Source organism: Toxorhynchites rutilus, chromosome 3 (assembly GCF_029784135.1).
Source record: "Toxorhynchites rutilus septentrionalis strain SRP chromosome 3, ASM2978413v1, whole genome shotgun sequence".
Lineage (NCBI taxonomy): Eukaryota > Metazoa > Arthropoda > Insecta > Diptera > Culicidae > Toxorhynchites > Toxorhynchites rutilus.
In genome coordinates, this window is record NC_073746.1 from 233,354,657 (window position 1) to 233,382,148 (window position 27,492).

Consider the following 27,492-nt stretch of genomic DNA (forward strand, 5'->3'; position numbering starts at 1 on the left):
TTTCAAGCTTTATTGTTATTTATTTGAAGAAGAGAGTATAATTGAATAAAAATGTCCAGAAAATATGTCCTCTTCTTCTTCATTCAGTTTTAATAGTCCTCTAATTCAGCCTCTTCAAAGCAGAGAAATTTTTGATACTTCAACACAAATAACGAAATTCGACTTTTTTGCTGTTATTAATTGAAAGTAAGCAACTGAATATAATCCATGAAGGTATAAAGAGCTATGATAAAACGTGAAAACGTATTTATCGATTCAGATTTCATTAGTAAAAGAATCAGAGCATACCATAACGGCATGATCGAGACAAACATATTTTTTACATTTCATACAGTTGTAGCGTGTTTTTTGAAGAGAATAATGTATAACGACCTTCTAGAATCTAGATAGTTAGTAGATGATAAGGATTCTGGAATTTCAAGTTTTCCTATATCTAATATTCTTTGTTTCTGTATTCTTGGCTTACAAAAACTTAATGCCTGTGGGGCATAAAAAGATGACGTAAGGATTTATAGGAACTTCCTGCGACTTGTTTCATTGTCGATATTGTTCCCGAAGCCCGAAGCTGTAACTTCAAAAATAATCATAAGCCACCGATTAACTTATAGTTTACAGTTCACAATTCTTTCGCAAGTGCAATTCTTTCACAAGTGTGTATATGTGTGACTATTGTATTTAGTGAACAACTATACGAATGTCAAACATTTGTACTTTACTTTTGCACGTATGAATCTAACGAAGAATAATATATGAATCCGTTCAATCCGGTGACAAAAAGATATTATGAATTTTATTTTATAAATATTCCACGCCACTGACATTAATTTATACATTTCATTGAACAATATTCTAAAAGAGCAAAAAAGTCACTTGTCCAAAAAAGTTACTCCTATACTCGTGTCGGTGTCTCAGACAGAAAGTGGTGAAAAAGTGACACACGTCCCCTTCGTACCAACTCACACGATACGCTAAACGATGATGAACAACGAATGAAGAAACTAGAGAGATTGGCAATGTCGTAGTGTTGATGTTTTCCGAGAAATAAACGAATTATTGATTTCCCGGTCTCTCAGACCTATGTGCGAGTATAGGAGTGTTAACCGTCATGTTGTTTCGTCAAAATCCATCTAAACCATTTATGGTTGAAGCATAAAATGAATCCCTGGTGGTGGAGGAGACTGGGAAGAAGAATGCAGGGTATGCAGGAGTAAAATGCAGACTTGAAGAAGGTAGCCTCAGCTTCTGTTCTAAAATAGTAGTATTCAAATTCAGAATGCCAAGGAAAATATAGTATACTAGTGGTCAATGATTCTATAAATATACTTCTTTTGAACTAGTAGCTATAGGGACCAAGCAGAAATATTCAAACAACATTCGAAGAATAGGTGATTTTGAGCAGAAAAAGATATGTTAGTGTAATAAAAATATTGTGCATCATTCGCATTGTGTGCTCTTTTTTCAATCGTCTTCAAAAAATCATGAAATGGTAAATTTATCAATATACTGCAATACCATTTCATTCAAAAACCATTATTCTGCACCATGTTTATTACAAAGTTATATTTAATGTAACTTGTAAAATTATGCCATCATATTTTTTATCGTGAATGTCTGTTCTTTTTGATTACAAGAAATAAATATTCGCTCGATTAATCGAATACTGAAAGACAATTATTCGTATGAATCGAATATTTAAAAATGACCCCACGATTAATCGACAATCGAATAAACGAAAAGTTTTGACATCTCTATTTGCAGTCAAATCCCTTTCCACAGTCCTTTGTATATTTATGCCGTTTCGCCTCGCGCACTTATTGATGACACGGTCGCACCTTTAGTCCATACATATTGATCTAATACAAGGACCTGAACAGCACACCTGGATACTCTCTATCGACGTTGGTCTATTATATTAGTTTGACAGTTCTTACGATCTTGTTTATTTACATTTGTGAGAGCAAGGTGGCCCGTACATTGCCATCTAGGAATTGAGATAAAGATAGTGCTTATTCTGATCATTCGCGACCCGGAAGACTGAAAGCGGTATACAAGGTAAAAATATTTGATTTTTTCTTAAAGTTATATGTTATATGAACAGTTCTTGAAACTACTGGTGTGATGAAATTCTTGGGTCCAAAATGAGTCACGCTAATTTTTCAACGTTCTTCGTCGTCATTTTCTGTAGCAAATTCATATTCGAAGGGACAGTGTTGCCGCTTACATTTATTTTTGGTTTTAGTGAAGTATGTGTTCCTCTCATGGGCACCTTACACGATCAACCGGATTGACAATAAGTGTGAAGCGGACCTTACACGGTCAAATTTATTGACAATATGATGACATTTGAGAGCATAATGACAGCTGAACATGGCCGACAACGCAGAAATCCGGATTTTCTGATTTTCGGGCATCAATATCGTGACATTTCATATGGATGCATGATGTTGACGTTTTACCTCACGGACTTCCAGACTGAGTTGCCAGATTTGGAAGCGGACATATAATGTTTGTTAGTTTTTTTTGCGATTGCAATTAAAATTTATAAACTTCTAAAATTGTAGGAATCATAAATGAAAGCATTTGGTTTGGAAAACTGATATAGTAATTTACATTTAATGCGACATGCCGGAGAACCACTCAGTGTCGCATTGGAGGCGATTTGACCTGGAATTGAGAGTGGTACAGCGTCGACGTCTGGCGGCGAATGTCAATGTGGGGCCATAATTTGAGCCCGAACTCGAAGTTTACAAAAATGTCTAACTAAACGTGTCGCATACAGGTCTGTCCAATTAGAAAAATGTCGCATTAAATGTAAATTACTGTACCTAAAATAGCAAAATACAGTACTTTTCGCGATACAAATCAAAACCTCAAAGTAACTGACAATGTGATGGTGAGAGAGTGAATGAAAATTAACAACGTCTTAGGAATGTTTTTAACATTGAACTCGGTCATTCTTTGCGCTAGCGAGCGGGGCACCCACTTTAGTCTAAGTTGTGTGTTTCTTCACACTCCGCTATAAAATTTGGAGAATGAGAAGATCTGGGAAAATCACAGGTGAAAAAACATCACGTGTTAATTCAAGTTACAGTAGAATCCCGATTATCCGTGAATAGTCGGGATGATTTTTAAACATAGAAACTATGTTTTATCAATACAGAAATAGATACAGATACAGATAATCGGGGTACAGATACAGATACAGATAATCGGGGTTCTACTGTCATAGTCTTATTTATCGAATAAAAACATTTGCTTGCAGATAATATAATTTGCATATATTTTCACAATCTAAAATAATTTGGCATCCCTGAAACTGAAAGGATCAGTCTGTATTTGTAAAGCGAGTATTATGATGTGTTTTTGAGAAGGAAAAACGAGTTTTAAAGTGTAAATTATGAATGAAAATTAACTTTTCCAAATCAAATTAGTATTCTATGTGAATGCAAATCACTTTTTTTCTGCAAGTGGTCAGAAAATCCCATACAAAAATTGTATCTGAAACTGACGTTATATAATAATAATAAATTTTAGTAGGAATATCTGAAAATTCATAGAAAATAGGTTAAGTTAGTGTTAGGACTACGCGTTTCAACTAATTAAATAATACAAAGTAGATATTTTCATTCAAATTTTACCAATTGAAAATTGCAATTTAGCCTTCTAATCTGATGGAGAATAGTTTGGATCCCAAACTCGAATGTCACCACTAGCCATCGCGGATATTTTCGTTGTCTCGGGTTGAGGGCGATATAGACCGTGTAAGGTGGCAAAATATTGATTGAGGTTAGATCGGATGTCGAAAGCCTAGCTGTCACAATATTGAAGACACTTATTGTCAATCAGTTTGATCGTGTAAGGTGCCCATGACAGCTTGGCTTTCAACATCTGATCTAACCTCAATCAATATTTTTCCACCTTACACGGTCAATATCGCCCTCAACCCAAGACAACGAAAATATCCACGATGTCTAGTGGCGACATTTGAGTTTGGGATCCAAACTATTCTCTATCAGATTAGAAGGCTAAAAAGCAATTTTCAATTGGTAAAATTTGAATGAAAATATCTACTTGGTATTATTTAATTAGTTGAAGCGCGTAGTCCTAACCTTAACTTAACCTATTTCCCCTGAATTCTCAGATATTCCTACTAAAATGTATTATTATAATATAACGTCAATTTCAGACATAATTTTTGTATGGGATTTTCTCACCACTTGCAGAAAAAAAGTGATTTGCATTCACATAGAATACTAATTTGATTCGTAAAAGTTAATTTTCATTCATAATTTACACTTTAGAACTCGGTTTTTCTTCTCAAAAATACATCATAATACTCGTTTCACAAATACAGACTGTTCCTTTCAGTTTCAGAGATGCCAGATTATTTTAGTTTGCGAAAATATATGCAAGTTATTTTATCTGCAAGCAAATGTTTTTATTCCATAAATGAGACTATGACAGTAGAACCCCGATTATCCGCGAGCGGGTGATCCGCCCTGATTATTCGTGACTGCGAGTTCCATAGTAAATCAATAGGCCTTTCCGGAATTTGTTAGTGAGTGGTAGGCCCATGCTCTTTTGTTGTGGTCATGGCTTTTACATTATTTAGCCACTGGTGTACACGACCTTATAGATGGATAGTTGATTGATTTCTGTATTGATAGAACATAGTTTTTATGTGGAAACATCTCTTTTCGTGTTTGCATTTTTTTGTCCTTTAATGGGTCATCCGCGATTTTCGTTAACCGCGATGAGTTTGCCCGACTATTTCGCGGATAATCGGGATTCTACTGTAGCTTGAATTAACACATGATGTTTTTCAATCTGTTATTTTCCCAGATCTTCTCATTCTCCAAATTTTATAGCGGAGTGTGAAGAAACACACAACCCGCTCACTAGCGCAAAGAATGACCGAGTTCAACGTTAAAAAATTCCTAAAACGTTGTTAAGTTTCATCCACTCTCTCACCATCACATTGTCAGTTTATTTTGGAGTTTTGATTTGTATCGTGAAAAGTACCGTATTTTGCTATTCGAAGTATCGGTTTTCCAAACCAAAAGCTTCCATTTATGATTCCTACAATTTCATTAGTTTATAAATTTTAATTGCAATCGCAAAAAAAGACTAACAAAAATTAAATGTGCGCTTGCATATCTGGCAACTCCGTGAGTCCGTGAGATAAAACGTCAAGATCATGCATCCATATGAAATGTCACGATATTGATGCTCGAAAATCAGAAAATCCGGATTTCTGCGTCGTCGGCCATGTTCAGCTGTCATTATGCTCTCAAATGTCATCATATTGTCAATAAAGTTGACCGTGTAAGGTCCGCTTAACAAATTAGTACACGTGAAGGAAATTGTGAAACCTGAAATCTTCAATGAATTTAATTGATTGTCTTTCTTTGAATGATTGAAACACTTAGTTCTAACTCTTACTCATCTATTATTAAAACAATTTTCGAAATTCAAAATAAAAACTTATAACATGAAACAATTGTCAGATACAATGTTTATTCAAGATTTCTTCATCACTTGAAGAAGCTTGACACTCTGTGCCACAGGATAATTATTCTACACAACTACATTGAGAGGAATAATTAGTAAATATGACCAATTTTTAGGTACATCTTACGAATTCTCTAGTCATTTGCTATTCTACTAATCATTAATATATTTTACGAAAACAAAACTCCTATTTGTTAGCCCAGAGTTGGATCAACATCGACTCAACAAAAGCGATTTTTTGGTTCAATAACGGCAGATTCATTGGTAAAATATCTGAAAGTTTTGTTTTCTTTATTTGTAAAGGATTGCAATATTTTTTTATAATCAATTATTTATTCAAAACTCAAATGAATTACATACATAATTCTAAAGAAAAATGGTTACAATGCTTTTCTGTAAGCCTGCAAGTAATTGATAACCTGCGGATGTTCATGTGCACACCGAGTTGCTTCATGGAGTTGAAGGTCTTTTGACAAACTTCGCATAAATCGTTGATGCTAAATATCAAAATTCAATACCGAGCTTCGGGTCTCGTCTCTGGACTGCGTATGAGCGCATTTTACTGTTTGCTTCTGGTGTGGATCGCTTGTCACTCTGTGATTGGGCTGCTTCCAGCCACACATTCCTGCGATGTGAAACTCGAAGCTCGAGTTGAAAAAGACGGAAAAAGAGTGGAGCGTTGCAAAATGTGTATATTATTGACGTAGGACTACGTCTAACCGGAAGATATAGGGGGTGAAATGAAAATCTAGGCACTGAACAAGTAGGAAAAAATGCAAGATTTGGAACGCTTATAACTCGAGCATTTCTCAATAGATCGCAAAGGTGTTTGCATCATTTGATAGGAAATATATCTACGCATCTATCATAACGAATAACATTTCATTTTTCTTGAGATAAACAATTGAATAATTGTGAAATATCAAGCATTGTCCAAATGCACTATGTGCCCATTTTTGATTGGTCCATTTTGTGCTCCTCAAATCGTACCGACCAAAACGGGCAACCAGAGCAGCAGCGAAATACAACGAAGCACGATTGGAAAGGAAAAAGAAAAATTATAGGAGGTTGTGTCCAAGATACGACCGCATTGTTCACGTAGAACTACGCTGTTATTTTATATAAGTCGCTTATTCATACCTTCGGATATTATTCTATAATGCTGTGAAATTTTAGAAACAACTGCTTAGTACAATAATCTCTGAAATGGTTTCTTCATTGTAGAATCAGTTGACGATAACTGATTGATGATTCATTCTTGCCCTCGCAGAACAATACACTAGCTGATCGTATGTCGCAATTTATTTCATGTCAATGCATTGAAAATTTACCTCGAATGCTATTCCGGTGGCCTTTTTCGCAATTGACATAGACTCGGCTACAGTCGATTATATACATGTTGCACCAGCACCATTATTCCACATCTCATAACTACATCAATATATCTTTGGCACCGCATGTAAACAACAACAATGTCAACACTTGCAAGTATCAAATATCATGCTACATGTTATTTAGTGTTGCCTCAAAGGAATCGCACCTCTAGGCATCGTTTGTACAACGTAAAACAAGCGCCAAACAAGCGTTCGCCAGAGCATGCCATACACTGGTGGCTTGAAACTACTAGGAATATAAACACTTCTCATCATTTTGCGCAATTCTCAAAAGAAACGCTTCTGTTAATATTACTGGCCTCGAAAAAAAAGTTGCATTACGCATGCTCGAGAGAAGCGCAGCTGTCACCCTTAGTGGGGAAAATTTTGCTACTGGCAAGCGAAACCTAATCACATGCAAAATTCCAGAACGACATTTACTTTTTTGGTGACTAAATAAGCTGAATAAACTCTTTTTGTTAATAACAACCTCGAAAACAGTAGCAATGCTTCATTATGATCAATATTAGCGCAATTGCAATCCTAGTTGATCCTAGTTTTGCGACTGGCACGCGAACCCAAATAACTTATAACATTCCAGTAAGACATTCAAGATGCTTGGTATTCCCCAAATAATTTTTTGGCGCACAACCTTAACGCCTGATTCGCCATAACGTTAGTTTAATGCATTGATGCATTCTCAAAGGCACCAACGAAGACCTTATGATGACGGAAAACAAACAATGTTAACTTCTTGGAAAAAGACTGAATTATGCCACACAGCTTGTTCTCTGCTGTAACACCCATCGATGCGAATTCGCTGATGAGTTTGTCAAGAGTGGCCGGTCTCACCACCAGCAGGGGGAGCTTCATTTTGATTTTGTTAACGGTGTTTACATTTTCGACCGACGCGCCGAAATCGTCTACTCCGCTGTTGTTCGATACGGTGTCACACTCGCGAGGGTTCAGTGCGAGCGCTTTTCACTGCACCAACATCTCGTGCATCATTAGATGACGCTTCCCTCGAAATTTTATTGCCCCTGGCAATGCGTTCGTTTTTTTTGCAGGGCTCGAGCCTGCCTTCCTCTTCTTCCTGCTTATCACACACTACACGAAGCGTCCAATTTATGACGCGGAAAGAAAAACACGATACGAATAACGCGAAAAACGAACAGAACAACCAAACAACGATATCCAAGTTGGATTACCACTGGTGGGGTTCAATCTTGGATCGAAGCGCATCGAAAGCAAAGTGAACTGAATTGCTCAACAGTCCGATGCCGAATGAAAGTTTGCCTCAGCGAGATCCAATGTTTATACTCTAGGCAAGTATTCCCCTTCATTCTTCTACCTTTTCCTTTGTTCACGGAGACTTTAAATCCTACGATTTCCCCTCCGTTGGTCGTCGATAAGTTGCTCGTTATTGACAGCTCTGTTCGGGAAAGCACACAAATGGACAGAACAAATGTATGGGAAAATGGAAATGCTTAAAGTTTTCATGAATTTTAACCATCTACAAACCAGGGGAATCTAATGTATAGCACATTGAACAAATCTTACGAAATTTCCGATTCGTTTAGTATGTAAATCGCCAAAATCCGTTCGCGGCAAAATTAGTTATTAACGTTAACTTTATTTCATAAAAACGTGACCTGTTTTCTGATTTGGCACCCTCAAAGAAAGACGTAGTTCTACGTCAAAAGAGAACCCAACAACAGAACCCATGAAATCTGCTGATAACGAACGCTGGTGGTTCGACGACAGGAAAACATTCCAACACAAATCTTCGACTACAGATGCTAGAATAACAGAAGGTATTGATGGCGCGAAAATTGGAGATGGAACGCGCCGAGCAACGAAGACGACACGAGGTGGAGAGACTACTAAAGGACACCGAAATTGAAAAGAAGCAGTTGGAGATGGAGATAGACTTTTTGGAGGAGATGTTCCGGGTTCTGGAACAGGATGGTGATGACGACGGTGACGACGTGATGAGTAGAGCATCCGCACAAAGCAGTATCAGCAAGGTGAATCGATGGCGAGAACAACTTCTAGGAGGTGTGGTCAATTCGACCATGGAAATCCAAGAGACCGTTCCTATTCCGGTTACATTATCGACAACTGCTGTAAATGTTTCGCCGCAAACAACTATCCAGTCTAACGCCCAAGGAATTCCAACGACATCTGGAAATGGTCCTGTTACCGCAACACTCACCGAAGTCGCCGCCCATAACTCCAATAATGAGGGTGTCAATCGTCAGCATCAACCGATGCGAGCTGTCCCAGTACCCGAAGGTAGTATTCCAGTTCCGATCCGTACTGTAGGGCTTCCGAACAGTACAGCACGCCAAAAACAACCGTCAAACCTGCCGGTATGTAGCGACAACACTCGTCCAATTGGTGGTTACCGGATGGTCCCTTCCTCCTGGACCATCCGGTAACAGCCTACAACAGTTGTATTCTCCGTCGAACACATACCTTTCTCGGACCAACCCTTCAATGCTCCGGGTAGGTCCCACTCCGGAACAGTTAGCAGCGCGTCAAGTTTTGCCAAAGGAGCTTCCACCATTTTCGGGCAACCCGGAAGATTGGCCACTTTTTATAAGTTCATTCAACAATTCTAACGACGCATGTGGGTTCACTCACGCGGAGAACTTGATGCGACTCCAGCGGTGTTTGCGTGGTTCAGCTCTTGATGCTGTTCGAAGTAGGCTTCTATTACCAAATTCAGTGCCGCAAGTGATATCTACGTTGCATAAAATACTTGTGTACGCTCTTCTGAAAAAAGTTCGCGAAGTTCCCGCCCCAAAATCAGAAAGGCTGGAGACTTTGATAGGATTTGGTATGGCAGTTCAGAACCTCTGCGATCACCTGCAGGCTGGTGAGCAAGAGGCTCATTTGAACAATCCCACATTGCTTTTCGAGCTAGTCGATAAGTTGCCGTCAAATCTCATACTGGACTGGGCAATGGTTAAACGCCAACAGCCGGGAGCTAACCTTCGCACATTCGCTTCGTACATGTCGACGATAGTATCGGCAGCCACCGAGGTCACGTTGACGGTGGACACGAAAATCCCTCATCATCGAATGAAGGAGAAGAATTTCTACATTTCTCATTCTGCAGAAGCTACCTCGGATAGTCACCCAAAGCCGGTGGATAACAGTTTCGGCATAAAACAATGCCTGATATGCAAAGATTCACAGCACAGAGTGAAAAGTTGCGATTCTTTTGAAAAATTGACAGTTGACAGCGCTGCAAGTTGGTACAAAAATTATCACTTTGTCGCATTTGTTTATTCTCTCACGGAAGACGTCCGTGCAGATCCAAAGAGCGCTGTCAAATTGATGGATGTGAATATCGGCACCATTCTTTGTTACATTCTAACAAAAAGTCTATGACCACTTCGCCACTTCGAGTAATACTGCTGTCCAGAACCATCATCGAGTAGGTCAAGGGTCACTATTCCGCATAATTCCGGTGACACTCTACGGACAGAGAAGTTCAGTTACGACGTTTGCGTTTTTAGATGACGGCTCATCAGTTACGCTTATAGAGAGTTCCCTTGCCGAAGTCCTTAGCGTGGAAGGTCGTTCCAGTAATTTGTGCTTGACTTGGACTGCCGGCGTTACTCGATGTGAGCAAGATTCCAGACAAGTTTCACTGCAGATATCCGGTGGTCAACGGCAGCAGAAGTACGTAATTGCCAAGGCGCATACCGTAAAGAAATTAGGTTTACCAAATCAATCCCTATGCTACGAGCGCCTGATTGGAGCCTACCCGTATCTGAGAGATTTTCCGATCCAAGATTATCTGGATGTTGTTCCTAAAATTCTTAACGACAACGCCTATCTCGCCGTTGCTCTGGCGAGAAGGAAAACAGGGCGAAGTTATCGCCATGAAAACTCGTCTAGGATGGTCAATACACGGCCCAACTCTATCGAATAACAATCAAGGTTTTAATCTACATATATGTCAATGTACGGAGAGAGTCGAGGCGTTACATGAATTGGTAAAGCAATATTTTTCATTAGAGAGTATGGGAGTGGCAACTCAATATACACCAGAATCAGAAGAAGATTTACGAGCAAAGCGTATTTTCAATAACACCACCAAGCAAATTGGATCCCGATTTGAAATCGTCTTATTGTGGAGGTTCGACGCGTTTGAGTTTCCCGATAGTTTCTTTATGGCAAGGAAAAGGTTAGAGTGCCTGGAGCGGCGAGTGATTGCAGATCCACAGCTGGGTGAAGCTGTGAAAAAGCAGATTGAAGACTATGGGCCCTATTCCAGAAAACGAGACGAGCAATTCGTTGCCAATGTTTTTCAAAAAACTGGTAGATCGCTTTTTAAAAAAAACTGCAAGAAAACTGGATCCTGTAAAACCGTTTTATTTTAAAAAGATTTACTTTAAAATGATTGTTTACCATTCCAATGATTGAGAAATGAAATCTCCTTTGAAGCTTCGTGTCGTATTAATATTCAGTTCATAAAATGGCGAAATAAACAATTAATTAATCATATAAGTCGAGGAGATCAAAATGATGTTTTTCACTACTTGAATTTTACTGTAAAACAATATTTGAGAATCTTTCTTTCTAGAAAATACGGTTTCGTTTGGGTAAAACTTGAAAAATCTTGTATTTTTGCTTCATGTCCATCATGTCCTTCATGACATGTTATATCCAGATAAATTGAGGTGCATAGGAACACGGAATTTAACTCCCATCCTATTTTTTTGACGTAGAACTACGTCTTTCATTAAGGGTGTCAAATCAGAAAACAGGTCACGTTTTTATGAAATAAAGTTAACTTTAATAACTATTTTTGCCGCGAACGGATTTCGGCGATGTACATACTAAACGAATCGGAAATTCCGTAGATTTGTTTAATATGCCATACATTAGAATCCCCTGGTTAGTAAATGGTTAAAATTCATGAAAACTTTAAGTGTTTCTATATTCCCATACATTTGTTCTGTCCATTTGAGTGCTTTCCCCAACAGAGATATCAATAACGAGCAACTTATCGACGACCAACGGAGGGGAAATCGTAGGATTTAAAGTCTCCGTGAACAAAGGAAAAGAAGAAGAATGAAGGGGAATACTTGCCTAGAGTATAAACAGTGGATCTTGCTGTGGCAAACTTTCAGATTCTCTGCTGTTGTGTTGAGCTGTAACGACGTGTTTTAGCTCGCTCGTGTGTCTAGTAAAAAGAAAAAGAAAAAGAAAAGTAAAAGTGTTCCCTCGTGCTGGACGTCGACGTCCCCATGAATCAAGCCGCAGGCAAAACGCGCTCTGGCGCAAGTGGTAGCAGCAACGGGAAGCGCTCCCGGTCTACAAACGTCGCCGAACAATCGGGCGAATCCCCTGATCCGTCGGCTAAGAAGCTGCTGGCGAACAATCGATATGCTGTTCTCGAGAATGGTGACGAACCGAAATTAGGAAAAAAGGAGAAACTGCCGCCGATCTATGTGAAAGGCTTCCCGGAGGGGCTTCATGCTCGAATTGCCTTTTTCATCGAGAAGGGTTTGAGGTGCACCATCCGCCGTTGTGCGGAGGGCTTCAAGTTGATGGTTCCTGCCATGAGTCACTACAAGGCCGTGTTGGAGATACTGAAACAGCGGAACTGTGAGTATTTCTCTCACGACATCGAGGCTGAGAAACCGTTCAAGGTGGTGCTCCGCGGTCTCCACGATATGGACGCTAACGAATTGTCGGCTGAAATCGAGAGAAACGGAATCAAGCCAGTTCAAATTTATAAAATGAAGCGGCACGACCAGACCCGGACGTATCGTGACCAACTTTATCTCGTCCATTTCGCCAAGAACTTGACATGCCTGAAGGACTCCCAGAATATCCGAGAGCTGTTCCATATCGCGGTTATGTGGGATCGCTACAGACCGGTTCACAGAGACGTTACCCAATGCTCGAATTGTTTCATGTTTGGGCATGGTACACGAAACTGCCACATGGCATCCCGCTGCGTTAACTGCGGCAAAACCCACGACGCTGATGCATGTGAACATATGGAAGACGGTGTCCCTGTCTGCGCGAACTGCGGAGCTGGTCACAATCCCACCAGCAGTGCGTGTCCGAAGAGGGCAGAGTACATTGAGATCCGAAAGCGTGCCTCCGTCAATAACCAACCAGGACGAAAGCGCAACCCACGTCCACCAGCAGTCAACGATGTGCAATTTCCCGCGCTTCAACAACGCCGTGCAGCTCCAAATCTGTCCCCTCTTCCACTCAACAATCTACGAAATCGTGGTGAGCCCGCCGCCCCCATCGCAAGCAACCAAGTGATCCCTAGCGGCTCTTCAGTGCAGAATCGGCTCATGGACGCAGCGTCGCAGCAGAATCAAACCCCCCTCCCGGGTCTGTCGTACTCACGTGTAACATCCGGCACGACCGCCGAGGGCGCACCTTTGAATGATAAGGAGCTCGTTCTGCTAGTCTCCGAGGTCATTAGGATTCAACGCACATGCAAGACATTGAATGAACAGCTTGAGGCTGTTCTCGCCCTCATCTCCAAGTATGGACCGTAACATCTTACGAATAGCAAATTGGAACGCTTGCTCGCTCAAGAGTAAAGCCATTGAGCTCGTTGACTTTCTCAACGAGAACGAAATTGACGTAGCTATTATCACGGAAACACACCTCAAACCCGATATAAATGTCTTCCTTCCTGATTTCCGCCTCGTGAGGCTCGATGAACCAGCTCTGTGGGTGGTGGCGTGGCCATCGCACTCAGAAGAAATATTTGCTGTCAGCTGCTTCCAAGCTTCGAGCTGAAGATCATCGAGGCCGTTGGGGTGGAAGTTTCAACCCCAGTCGGTCCCATTACTATAGTCGCAGCTTACTGCCCCAAACAAACAAACATACGGGACGGCTCGGCAGCATTTCTTCGAAACGACATCATTCAACTGACTCGGCGGCGACAGCAGTTCATCATCGGTGGCGACCTAAATGCGAAGCATCAAGCGTGGGGCAACACCCGCTGTAACCGAAACGGTATGATCCTGCACGATGACTTCCAAGAAGCAGAGTACACCATTCTAAGCCCGGATGGTCCCACCCGTTTGAGCCGATCCGGTATCCACGCAACCATCGACATATTTATCTCAAACACGACAAATATCTCGGAGCCTGTCGTCTACCAAGAGCTCAGCTCTGATCACTATCCGGTGGCGATTGAAGTAGGGTCATCCGTCAACAGATTCCTGGCTTCGAGACGCAACTACCATCCCGTCGACTGGTCGCAGTTCCAGCAGTGCGTCGACATCGATATCGATTATGACATTGTACCTGAGTCAACCGACGACATCAACCGTTCCCTTCAGGCCATAGATGAGGCGATCTCCCGGGCCAGAGACCGTCACGTTCCGGCTTCAAGAGTGGTGAGTAACTCCCTGAATCTAGACAGGTTATCTAAAAATCTAATTAGACTTCGCAACACTATCCGTCGCCAGTATCAACGGACTGGTCTCCTCCACCTGAAGGCTAATTGCAATCGTCTAAAGAAAATCATAAATGCCAGGATTGTGAATCTCAGGAATAAACAATTTTCAGATCATCTTCGCTCGCTCCCAGATTGTGCAAAACCGTTTTGGAAAACTGCCAAGCTCCTTAAAAATAAACCGCGACCCATTCCTCCACTCAAATCACCGGATTCGTTCCCGTCTCTGCTAATTACATCTGCCGAAAAAGCAAATGCGCTTGGTCAACACTTCGTGGATTCTCACAATCTTGGTCGCTCCATGGTGAGTCCCCACGAGCCTATCGTCGAGGAGGTTCTGGTTAGTGTCGCTGATACCCCCATCGTTCTACCCGAGGAATCGAGAATAACGGCTGATGAGGCGATAGCTGCGATCCGTAGTACAAGAAACATGAAGGCCGCCGGGTTTGACGGAGTGCTCAATCTCGAGTTAAAAAACTTGAGCGTTGGTTTCTTCGAGCAGTTGGTATCGATTTTCAACAAGTGCTTGGAGCTTGGCTACTTCCCGTCTCGCTGGAAACTAGCCAAAATAATACCAATCCACAAGCCTGGTAAAGACCCTACCAGTGCCAAAAGCTATCGCCCCATCAGCCTCTTGTCGTCAATCTAAAAGCTGTTTGAAAAACTGGTTCTTAGTCGATTACTAGAGTTTGCAAATCAGAATAACATCTTCCTCCGTGAGCAGTTTGGGTTCAGGAAAGGTCACTCCACTATCAGCCAGCTTGCGCGTGTCACGAACATCATTAGGCGGAACAAGTCCATGTCCAAAACATCTGCCATGGCATTGTTGGACGTCGAAAAGGCGTTCGACAATGTCTGGCACAATGGTCTTGTGTTCAAGCTACGACGTTTCAACTTCCCGATCTTCCTTATCAAGTTCATCGGGAACTATCTCTCGGATAGGACTTTTCAGGTCTCTCTAAACAACACGCTCTTCGATATGTTCAGCGTCATAGCGGGAGTTCCGCAGGGTAGCCTCCTAAGTCCTATCCTGTTTAACATCTATACATCTGATGTTCCTCCCCTACCTGGTGATGGCGTGCTGTCGATGTTCGCTGATGACACCGCTATCATCTACAAGGGTCGAATGATACGTCCGTTAACTAGAAATTTGCAGAGAGGCCTGGATGTTCTTTCTGACTACCTAAAATCATGGAAGATATGCATCAACGCGGCGAAAACACAAGCCATAATATTTCCACACTCCAAATCACCACGACTTATTCCGCCTAATGACGTGAAAGTCCACCTCAGCAGCACTCCCATAAATTGGTCGAATGATGTAGTCTACCTGGGCCTCACCCTGGACAGGAATTTGAACTTCGCTTCCCATGTGAACAAAACATCCACGAAGTGTTCCAAGCTTCTCAAGTCGCTTTACCCGCTCATCAATCGAAAGTCTACTTTAACGCGGACTTGCGATATACAAGCAGATCGTTTTACCGGTGATTGAGTATGGTCTGCCAATCTGAGAGAGTTGCGCCAATAGCAACCACCGTAAACTTCAGGTCATCCAAAACAAGATCCTTCGAATGATCCTGGACAGTCCACCTAGGACACGAATTTCAGAGATCCACCGGTTTTCTGGTCTTCAGGTGCTGGAAGAGCGAAAAAATATAATCCTGACTAGATTCAGGGAGTGTTCCCAGCGGTCCCCGCACGTATTCATTCGGGACCTAGTCCCATAGTTTTATTTATTTTTGTAGTTAGGTAGGTTATCAAATTTTTCCCAATTAAAAATTTTATATTTCCCTCCTTCCGGGTTCATATGTAAATTAGATTACAAACGATGCATTGTTATAAACATTCTTAAAAACAAAATTCAATCTGAACGAAGTTGCCGGGCCCACAAGGCTGATCAATTGACATGTAAACTAAAAATTGTACTAGATTTAAGAATACTTGAATAAATATCTTTTAGTAGTAGTAAAAGGCAAACTTTCATTCGGCATCGGACTGTTGAGAAATCCAGTTCACTTTGCTTTCGCTGCGCTTCGATCTAAGACTGGACCCCACCAGTGGTAATCCAACTTGGAAATCGTCGTTTGATTTTTCTGTTTGTTTTTCGCGTTATTCGTATCGTGTGTTCTTCTTTCCGCATCATAAATTGGACGCTTCGAGTAGTGTGCGATGAGCAAGAAGAAGAGGAAGACAGGCTCGAGCCCTGCAAAAAACGAACGCATTGCCAGGGGCAATAAAATTTCGAGGTAAGCGTCATCTAATGATGCACGCGGTGTTGGTGCAGTGAAAAGCGCTCGCACTGAACCGAGCCTTCGCAAATGTGACACCGCACCGAACAACAGCGAAGTAGGCGATTTCGGCGCGTCGGTCGAAAATGTAAACGCCCAGGCAGCAACCAAAATCAAGCTCCTCCCGCTGGTGGTGAAGGCGGTCGCTCTTGACAAACTCATCAGCGAATTCGCATCGATGGGTGTTACAGCAGAGTACAAGCTGTGTGGCATAATTCAGTCTTTTTCCAAGCAGTTAACATTGTTTATTTTCCGTCTTCATAAGGGCTTCGTTGGTGCCTTTGAGAATGCATCAATGCATTAAACTGACGTTATGGCGAAGCAGACGTTAAGGTTGTGCACCAAAAAATTATTTGGGAATACCAAGCATCTTGAATGTCTCACTGGAATGTTATAAGTTATTTGGGTTCGCGTGCCAGTCGCAAAACTGCCTTCAACTAGGATTGCATTTGCGCTAATATTGATCATAATGAAGCATTGCTACTGTTTTCGAGGTTGTTATTAACAAAAAGAGTTTATTTCTCTTGTTTAGTCATCAAGAAAGTAAATGTTCTGTTATTTTGTATGTGATTAGGTTTTGCTTGCCAGTAGCAAAACTTCCTCCACTAAGGGTGACAGCTGCGCTTCTCTCGAGCATGAGAAAGTAATGCAACTTTTTTCGAAGCCAGTAATATTAACAGAAGCGTTTCTTTTGAGAATAGCGCAAAATGATGAAAAATGTTTATATTGCTAGTAGTTTCAAGCCACCAATGTATGGCTCTATATGCATGCTATGGTGAACGCTTGTTTGGCGCTTGGTTTACGCTTAGTTTGTACGAACGATATCTAGAGGTGCGATTCCTTTGAGGCAATACTAAATAACATGTAGCATGATATTTGATACTTGCAAGTGTTGTCATTGTTGTTGTTTACATGCGGTGCCAAAGATATATTGATGTAGTTATATTTTTGACGTAGGATTACGTCTTTCGGGAACATATTGGGGTACAAATTGAAAAATGAAAATCGATCGCATCGTGAAAAATGTCCAATTTCAAACGCTTGTTACTCATTCATTTCATGATGGATTGATGAGATTTTTGCATCAAACGATTACGGCACTCCATAACAATTTTTCACATTGAATAAAAAAGTATATATCATATAACTAACTATCGAACAATTGAAAAAATTCAACCCCTATCCAAACAGAGATACCCAGTCCTGATTGGTCGAAATTGACGTCATTTCTTTTTCGCGCCCGATTCGTTCTCTCACCGGCAAGCTGCATGGCAATCGAGTAGGAGGCGCCTACTTCGCACATACCAAATGATATAAAAGGAAGGAGCATTCGTGGATCTCATTCATTCTTACAACGGACGTGGAACGGACAACAACAAGTGGAGAGCAGCAACAGTGAAAGCGGCTAATATATAGGCGAGCATAGAAGTTGAGCGGTCAAAATGCGAGCTGTGTCTCACATCGCACTTCTATGGCAGCATAAACAGCGGCAAACAGTAGCAACGGTTGTTGAAACCGGTCTACTACTAGTGGCAGCAGCAAGCATCACGAGCGGATCGTTTCAGGCACGCTCTCTCCGTCAGCAGTGCGAGAACGTTTCTTGGCATCGTGAAAGTACAGTATCGAATCTGAGCGGCCAACAATTGAGCTGTGTCTCACATAAGTGGTAGTAGCAGCAGCAGCGGCGGTAAACATCGAGGCTCAACCTCAACAATCGAGCTGTGTCTCGCATCGGTCCACTACTGTTGGCAATAACAAACATCATGAGTAGAGAGTTTCAGGCATGCTCTCTTTCTCTACTGCTGCTGCTGCTGCTCAGTCAGATTTCTCATTCTTGTTGGACGCTCAGATCGATAAACATATGTGTTTCTAGTGTGCATTGCTGGTACTCCTGTTCACATCAACCAATACAATGGGATGCGGTTATGGAGGTAAAGGAGACAAAGGATTCGGTTGAGGAAGAGTGTATCGCAAGGTTCCACATGACAACATCCAGTGTATCAAACCCGCTATCCGTTGTTTAGTTCACCGTGATGGTGTCAACGAAACCCTTGCAAACCGACGCACAGAAGCCGAAGATGCCAAAGCCAAGGAAAGCAGCAGCGACTCGGAAAAAACTACCGCTGCCAAAAAGTTAACAACTGCTACATCCGACTGAAACCTCACATTAGCACGTAGCAGATTCCGTACAACCCATTTAACCATTCCAGTCCTTTTCAGGACTTTCGATATTGCTTTGAAACGAAAGAGTTTAATTTATTGTTTTCCACTTATCATAAAAATGATATAAAACTACGATCAAAAATACTGTTTACTTTTAAATTTTCTTTGATCATGTGCAACTAACAGGAAACTTATCACGTCAGAAACATACTTTCCATCAACCAGCCTGACTGGATGCGGTAAGGGAGGCGAATGACATATGTATGCATATATATATATATATATATATATATATATATATATATATATATATATATATATATATATATATATATATATATATATATATATATAGCGAAACGGCTCCGGTCATGCCTCAAGGAATTTTCTAAAATAATATTTTGCCGATGCCTTTGCGCGAACTACACGGGCGAGTAGCACCATAATAGCAAATCAAATGTCGAAGTTCGTGATATGGGTGCGTTCATCGCTATTCGGTTCGGCGTCGGTTTAACCCTTTCATTACGGTAGTGTGCTCCGCCGAAGTGCTACCCCTGTACGGAGCACTGCGCCGAAAAGTATGCACATCGCGCTGGTGTGATCGAAGAGCAGTATGAATTTCATGTCGTCTAAAGACGACGCTCGTACACACAGCTCGTCGCGCGGATGTCTATAGACGACGCTCGTAACGGAAGGGTTAACCATCAATAACTACGCTTGGCAACATTGACATCTGGCAATTTTCATATAAGATTTTTCCCCCGCATGTTAAAAGTGGTTTTTCATGTACATAAAAGCGCAGCGTAGTATGTCAACTGCTTCCCGGTTAGAAAATAAATTATCGTTAGAAAATAAATGAGCGACCCGTCCAATTTCAAACGCTTATTGCTCATTTATTTCATGATGGATTGATGAGATGTTTGCATCATACGTTGTCGGCACTCCATAATAATTTTTCACATTGAATAAAATAATATATATCATGTAACTAACAATCGAACAATTAAAAAATCTCAAGCACTATCCAAACAGAAGATACCTAGGCCTGATTGATCGAAGTTGACGTCATTTCTTTTTCGCGCCCGATTCGTTCGTTCACCGGCAAGCTGCATGACAATCGAGTAGGAGGCGCCTACTTCACACATACCAAATTATATAAAAGGATGGAGCGTTCGTGGATTTTATTCATCTCAAAACATACATCCGTAGATGTCAAGCAGCTATAAAATCCCAATGAGTAAAATCAAATCCAATTCCACATAGAATAAATAATTTAACAAAAGCATGAAAAGCAAAATACTGCGGAATCACTTAAATTGCAAAAACCTATTGTAAAACAAAAATTGGAAAATAAAAATGAATTTAATGTAAAAAAAAAAAAATGGATTTTATTCATTTTTACAACGGAGTGGAACGGACAACAGTGGAGAGCAGCAGCAGTGGACGCGGCTAGCAGCAAGCATCGCGAGCGGAGCATTTCGGGCACGCTCTCTCCATCAGAAGTGCGAGCACACGCTTCTTGGAATCGTGAAAGTGCAGCAGTGAACTTCAAGACATCGAAGCATCGAATCTGAGTGGCCAACAATTGAGCTGTGTCTCATATCGAACTTAAGTGGCAGTAGCAGCAGCAGCGGCGGTAAACATCGAGGCCAAACATCAAAAATCGAGCTGTGTCCCGCATCGGTCCAGTACTGATGGCAACAGCAAACATCATGAGCAGAAAGTTTCAGGCATGTTCTCTCTTTCTGCTGATGCTGCTGCTCAGTCAGATTTCTCATTTTGTTCGACGCTCAGATCGGTAAACATATATGTTTTTAGTGTTTTAAGTGTGGTCACATCAGATCAACATCAACCAACATGACCTCATGCGGCAAGGAAGGCAAAGGAGGATCGAAGCGTATCGCAAGGTTCTACATGACAATATCCAGTGTATCAAACTCGCTATTCGCCGTTTAGCTCGACGTGATGGTGTCAACGAAAACCACCAAAATAAAAACAGAAATAGGCAGCAGCGGCTCCGAAAAAGCTACCGCTGCCAAAAAACAAAAAATACCCAACAACCAAACTAAACGGCCCTTTTCAGGGCCATCAGATCATTATCAAAGAGTTTAACAATATATTTTTTCAAACATCCAAAATCAGCATGCGACAGATAGCCTAACGTAATCCTACGTCAACTATGCGGTCGTGTCTCGGACACAACCTTCTGTGACTTTTTTTTTGTATCTGTATTATAGTGACTTTCAACTCATTTGGCTGGTTCGTCACTTTTACTTCCATTTTTGGAAGAATGTCGGGAGTGAGAATTGAACTCGTGACCTTTAGCGTGAGAGGCATGGATGTTACCACTACGCCAGATCGCCTCCACAGATGTAGTTATAAGATATGGAATAATGGTGCTGGTGCAACATGTATATAATCGACTGTAGCCGAGTCTATGTCAATTTCGAAAAAAGCCACCGATAATAGCCTTCGAGGTAAATTTTCAATGCATTGACATGAAATAAATTGCGACATACGATTGTTTTGCGAGGGCAAGAATGAATCATCAATCAATTATCGTCAACTGATTCTACAATGAAAAAATCATTTTAGAGATTATTCTACTAAGCAGTTGTTTCTAAAATTTCACAGCATTATATATCCGAAGGTATAAACAAGCGACTTATATAAAATAACAGTGTAGTTTTACGTCAACAATGCGGTCGTATCTAGGACACAACCTCCTATAATTTTGACGTAGGACTACGTCTTTCATTTCTATACCGAGGTGTAAAATCAAAGTTTCGAAAACGAAAGCGTTACGCCGGAGACCGAGATTTTGAGCGTTAATAGCTCCTAAACAACTGAACAAAATGGTATGATAAACACTTCATTCGAAAGATAAAATGTCTACGCGTTATATACTTGTTACTTTTTGATCCAAAAACTTGTTTCAATAGTCTTAAAATTGCTTTCAAAACAGGCTATTGAAATCACCAATCGGTATATAAGCGAGCGGCGCTCGGAAATCCACTCAGTTCTAATTGAACAGCGATTGGAGCATGTTGTCGCTGTTGCGGTGAAGCTCTTTATTTATCATGAAAGCGCGGATGAACGGTGTCACCAAGAGCCTGTTTGTGCACCCTAGGCCAGAAGGGAATCTATCAGGAGGAGAGTGATGCCACAAACGGTTCCCTGGGAAGACATCGCTACACACACATACGCGCGGCTATTAACAGGTGGTTATCGAGTTGGCGTTGACCACTGGTGGGCTTCCAGTATCGAGGAAAATGTGAAAATATCGAATCGTTACTGAAAATAATCTGCCAGTTCCTTTGGGAATTTTCAAAATATATTCATGTGAAAGAGTTTAATTGAATGTTTTCTATCCATGTAACACTGTGACCAAATACATTTGGTTTTGTGGTTTTTCAATCAATCGCAATTAACAGGATAGCTTCAGAAGATTATTCTTCCCCATCAGTAGGATATTTCCGTATCCAATATTGGATGCATAAAACCTTGTGCCTCCAACGTAACGCTCTCGTTTTCGAAGTTCTCCAAATATTCATTCATTCAGAATGAATTCAGATTCAACTTCATACAAATGATCTCTAAATCAACGATAGTCCTACGTCACCCTTGCGGTTATACCATAGATATAACCCACTTCCTGTTTTTTCTACTAACGCGAATTTTCATTTCTGTAGTGTTTCGTTTGATTATATTCGTCTTTTTCTCACTCACGAAGAACGTAGGATAGGAAAAATCAACCTTCGGTTCGACGTTCTTGCGTGGTTTGTTTCAGCTCCCATTTGTTAACATTTGAATACGGACATGGGAAATTGCAACGAATAGAAACTCAAACAGACGTCTCCGTGCACTAATTTATGCACCTCATTCAGTGTTGAAAAAAATCATCTTCGCTAAGCTCAAATACATAGATTTTCGGGCTAGGTTGCATCGAAAACCTATATATTCCAAACGAAAATTAAAATGACCAATCCAGATAACCAGTGAATATGGGCAAATGAACTTTTGTTCTTCAATATGTTTTCAAGTTCATTTTTCCACCCAGTGTCATTTTCATCTTGATTTTTTCAAGATGTCAGAATTGAATTTCATTTTAGCCAAATGAATATCAGCTGTTGTTTACTTTTAACCTAAGGCAGTTGTGTGCGATTGGTTTTTATTTATCCCGTTGTTACCGTCTCGCCAAACAAAATCTTGTGCGATTTCTTGCAAAGTTCGTTTCATCGAACTCTGGTGTTTTTGTTATCTAAATGGTCCAGTCTGACTGACTTTTTATTTTTGAATTTTGACACAAAGTCAATGCCAGAACGAATATCGTTTCGAATGTTATTTGTTGCTTTTGATATTCATAGTATAAATAACAGCGAAGTTATGAGCCCCACTCAATGCCGCATTCATTCATTATAGCAAATTAAGTGATTTACTTCTGAAATCTCCTGAAATTCAAAATGATTTGGAGGGCCTATAACATTTGATGATTATACAAACTCAAAGCCAGCATAGCACACGGGTTCTATGAACCTATTTGGGTAAGACTATGAACGGTGCTAGTTGAAATGGTAGTTCAATTAGTCTCAACTAGGAGGACCTAGAAATTCGGAAGTGTAAGCAAGAAAAAAATAACACTGAGATGAGTGTGAAATAAAAGAAAGATCAAGATCCAAGGTAAACGCAAATTGGATCGAACGAATGATAAATGTAAAAAAAAACAAATTGGGCCAAGGATAGGAAGGGTGAGTGAGGGATATTGTTTATAAATTTTGAATTTATTCTACATAAAATGGGTAAAACTGAACCACGCATTTAAAAAACTGGATAAAACTGGATAATATTTGAAAAACTGGAAGATTTTAGGGTTTAACTGTTTGACTAGATCGAGTGAAAAAACTGGAAGAATCCAGTTTAAACTGGAACATTGGCCACGTCTCATTTTATAATCCACGGAAAAATCATCATTCAGGATGTGTGGCGGAGTAATACAAACTGGGATGAGAAAATACCTGAAAAATTGAAACAACGTTGGAAACAGTTGGAATTGTATTCGTGGATGCTAGTTTGGTGGCGTTTGCTTCTGTTGCGTATTTACGAGCGGAAGTAGCTGGTTTAGCACATTGTTCACTGGTGGTCGCAAAATCAAAGGTGGCTCCACTCAAACTAACTTCAGTGCCACGATTGGAATTCCAAGCTGCGGTTCTCGGTGCTCGATTGGTGGAAGAAATATGCGCGACGCACTCTCTACCGATTGCAAAAAGGTTTGTTTGGACAGATTTCAAAACAGTGATGGGATGGATAAGATCGGATCAACGTAAATATCGCCAGTACGTAGGTTTCCGGATAGGAGAGATTCTCGAGAAGACAAATCCCAGAGAGTGGAACTGGATTCCATCCGATTTAAGCGTCGCTGATGACGCTACAAAATGGAAAGGTGAACTAAGTTTGGAGCCGGACAGTCGATGGTTCCGTGGACCCGATTTTTTATACACAAATTTTGAGACCGACGAAGAGCAATGTACAAAATGGGTTATGGAGCATCATGTCTCAGATTCAATAATCGATTGGAAACGATTTTCGCAGTGGCGAAGATCACGTGATCCGGTTTGCTGGTAACGTGAATGCGAAGGTTCATAAGGCCACTACAAGAATGCGAGACTGCAAGAATTGGCATTAGCGGAGGCATGGGTTTTCCGAACAATTCAGAAGGAGTTTTACCCACAAGAAATAGCTGCCTTTCAAAATCCGAGAAAAACGAAACCGAGTGTTGTCTATTTCTGGATGCCAATGGCGTTATGCGCATGGAAAGCCGGATCAGTCAAGCAGCTTTTGCGTCCTATGATATCAGGAACCCTATAATCCTACCACGTGGACACTATGTCACGGATCTCGTAGTCATGTGGTATCACTGGAAGTTCCTGCATGAGAATAAAGAAACGGTGCTTAATGAGATGAGACAACGCTTACACATATCAAATCTTCGAATAGTTGTACGACAAGTAGCTAAAGAATGTCCCTGGTGCAAGATCGTCAAATCCGTTCCGAAGGTGCCGAGAATGAGTCCTCTCCCAGCTGCAAGATTGGGAGCATTTCAGCGGTCGTTTTTATTTGTGGGTGTGAATTACTTTGGCCCCATCACCATCAGAGTATTGCGGAGTAATGTTAAACGTTGGGGGCATTATTCACCTGTTTGTCCTTTCGTGCTGTTCACCTAGAGGTCGTACACTCTTTGTCCACGGAATCATGCAAGATGGCAGTTCGACGTTTCGTGGCTCGGCGTGGATCACCGTCCGAGATATACAGTGACAACGCAACAAATTTCTTGGGCGCTAGCAACGATCTCAAAAGTGAGAGCAAAGGGATCAATTTACAGTTGGCTGATACATTCACAAACACTAATACGAAGTGGTTGTTTATCCCTCCATCATCGCCCCATATGGGGGGAGCATGGGAGCGAATGGTACGCTCTATCAAAGTAGCTTTCTACGCCATTTCTACTACGAAGCTTCCTACGGAGGAAATGTTTTCCACGGTATTGGCTGAAGCGGAAGCACTTGACGAAGACAATCAAGAAGCTTCAACACCAAAACATTTTTTACTCATGAGTTCCAATGGGGTGATGCAGCCGTCTAGAACGATCCAACACACAAGGCATGGGTACAGACTACTGCAGGAGTTCTTTTGAGGCCAGTTGCAAAGCTGGCTGTATTAGACCTGAGTCCTAGTAAAACTGGTCTGGTGAGAGCTGACCAGTGTTACGGTCCGGGGAATGTTACGGCGTTTGCGGAAGAATCCGCAAGTCCCCTAGTTCCCACAGTCGATTGTGGGTGAGTCGTCAAGAAATGACAAGATACAAATGACAGATGGTAGAAAAACGATAGTTGAAGCAAAAGAAAGTAGATTGAATTGAATAAGAAAATTAAATTTAAAGCATACGATAATAAAAGAATAATTGTTGAACTAAAGAAGATACGGCAACAAAATGTAAGTAGGAAATGAAATGAAATAATTATGTTTGTACTCATCGAAATAAAATAGCTTTTAGCAGTTTCCATAAAAACGCTGTTTTTTCTGCTCAAAGGAGAGCTTTGATAACTTCTCGTTCAACACCAACATGATTGCACAAATGTTTATAGATATTTTATATTTTCAAAATTTACAGTGCTCCTAAGAATGGAAATTCCCCTAGAATCCCAAGAACACGTAATTCCAGATATCAAGCATGAGTGTAAGTTGAATGTTGGTATTTCAATTCGATTTTTCACCAATGACTATTCTTTCCAAAAAAGCAGATTTAGACCACACGGCTGATGTGCAGTTAGTATAGATCACGTGTTACGCATTAATTGCTCCTAATTGCTTTTCATAACATTTTTCAGATTGCACGCTTGGGGTACGACTCTAAAGGAAGCCTTTGAACAATGTGGAATGGCCATGTTTGGCTACATGACGGAACTACCAACAGTTGACATCAAAACATGCTATGAAATTAAAACTGAGCCAACGGATGATTTGGAAAATCTACTTTTCCGGTTCCTAGACGAACTACTGTTTTTATTTTCGGCGGAACCATTTCTTATTTGTAAGAAAATAGAAATTACAAAGTTCGACATGGAAAATTTCTACATTGTGTGTAGATGCTACGGAGAGGAATTCGATCTAAAAAAGCATCCCCAGGGAACAGAGGTGAAAGCTATCACCTACTCAGCCATGCAAATTCATCAGATGCCTGAACAAAACAAATGTGAGGTGTTTGTTATAATTGATATTTGAAAAAGTTCAGTTGATGAATAAAAAAAAAGTTTATTATTAATATTCGACATAGTTCAATCGAAGGACAAAAGCTATTCAAGAATCAAGCATGGCCTCAAAGCAAATAGTCTTCGAAATCACATTACACAGAGTATCAGTATTGCCAGCTGTTTTTGTAGAATTCAGGAAGCCTCAGGTACTGCAGGTCCTTCTCGTATCGGCCGAACGAAATCTCTTGCATAATCAATAATATCAACAAACTTAATATTACATCGATTCCATCACAGTTATCCACAGCACGAGGCTTCTGAAAAATGTCCGGAAGTTAGTACTCATAACCTATATGCATTATCAAACCTAAAAATTAGAAGGATCTGAGCCTAGGGGCACGGACGTAAATTTGACGCAGGACTATGATTGTTCGAAACAATTTTTTTAATATAATATTCCATTGTTCAGATATCTGTTATTTCAAACCTCGTGTAGGGTGGGGCGGGGTTAGATTGTTTATCTATATATATATATATATAAAAATAGATTTCTGTCAGTCTGTCTGTCTGTATGTCTGTCTGTCTGATTCTTATGGACTCGGAAACTACTGAACCGATCAACATGAAAATTGGTATGTAGGGGTTTTTGGGGCCGGGGAAGGTTTTCGTTTGAAACCCGCCCCCCTCTCTAAAGGGGGGCTGTCATACAAATTAAACACAAGTTATTGCATTACTCGAGAACTATTTAAGCAAATGAAACCAAAATAGGAATATGGAGGTTTTAGAGTGCAATAAATGTTTCTATGGTGGTTAGACTCTCCACCCCCCTCTTTGAGGGGGGACTGCCATACAAATTAAACACAAGTTTCTGAATTACTCGAGAATTAATCAAGCAAACGAAACCAAATTTGGCATGTGGAGGTTTTAGAAGGTCATAAGTATTTCTATGCTGG

General features: G+C 40.7%; 1 protein-coding gene across 1 annotated transcript; it reads left to right on the forward strand.

Annotated features, from left to right (window-relative positions):
* Window positions 1-1,911: 1,911 nt before the first annotated feature.
* On the forward strand, window positions 1,912-26,610 carry LOC129779176 (protein archease-like). The gene is made up of 4 exons (XM_055786473.1): window positions 1,912-2,052; window positions 25,960-26,025; window positions 26,090-26,114; window positions 26,177-26,610. The coding sequence occupies exons 2-4, from the start codon at window positions 25,971-25,973 to the stop codon at window positions 26,568-26,570; spliced, it is 474 nt and encodes a 157-aa protein (XP_055642448.1). The 5' UTR covers window positions 1,912-2,052; window positions 25,960-25,970; the 3' UTR covers window positions 26,571-26,610.
* Window positions 26,611-27,492: the final 882 nt, after the last annotated feature.

Excerpts from the sequence above, each read along its gene's own strand:
- LOC129779176 (XM_055786473.1), top strand. The coding sequence starts at position 25,971 with ATGGAAATTCCCCTAGAATCCCAAGAACACGTAATTCCAGATATCAAG. Across the intron at positions 26,026-26,089 it reads TCCAGATATCAAGCATGAGT|ATTTAGACCACACGGCTGAT; the intron begins GTAAGTTGAATG and ends CCAAAAAAGCAG. Across the intron at positions 26,115-26,176 it reads GACCACACGGCTGATGTGCA|ATTGCACGCTTGGGGTACGA; the intron begins GTTAGTATAGAT and ends AACATTTTTCAG.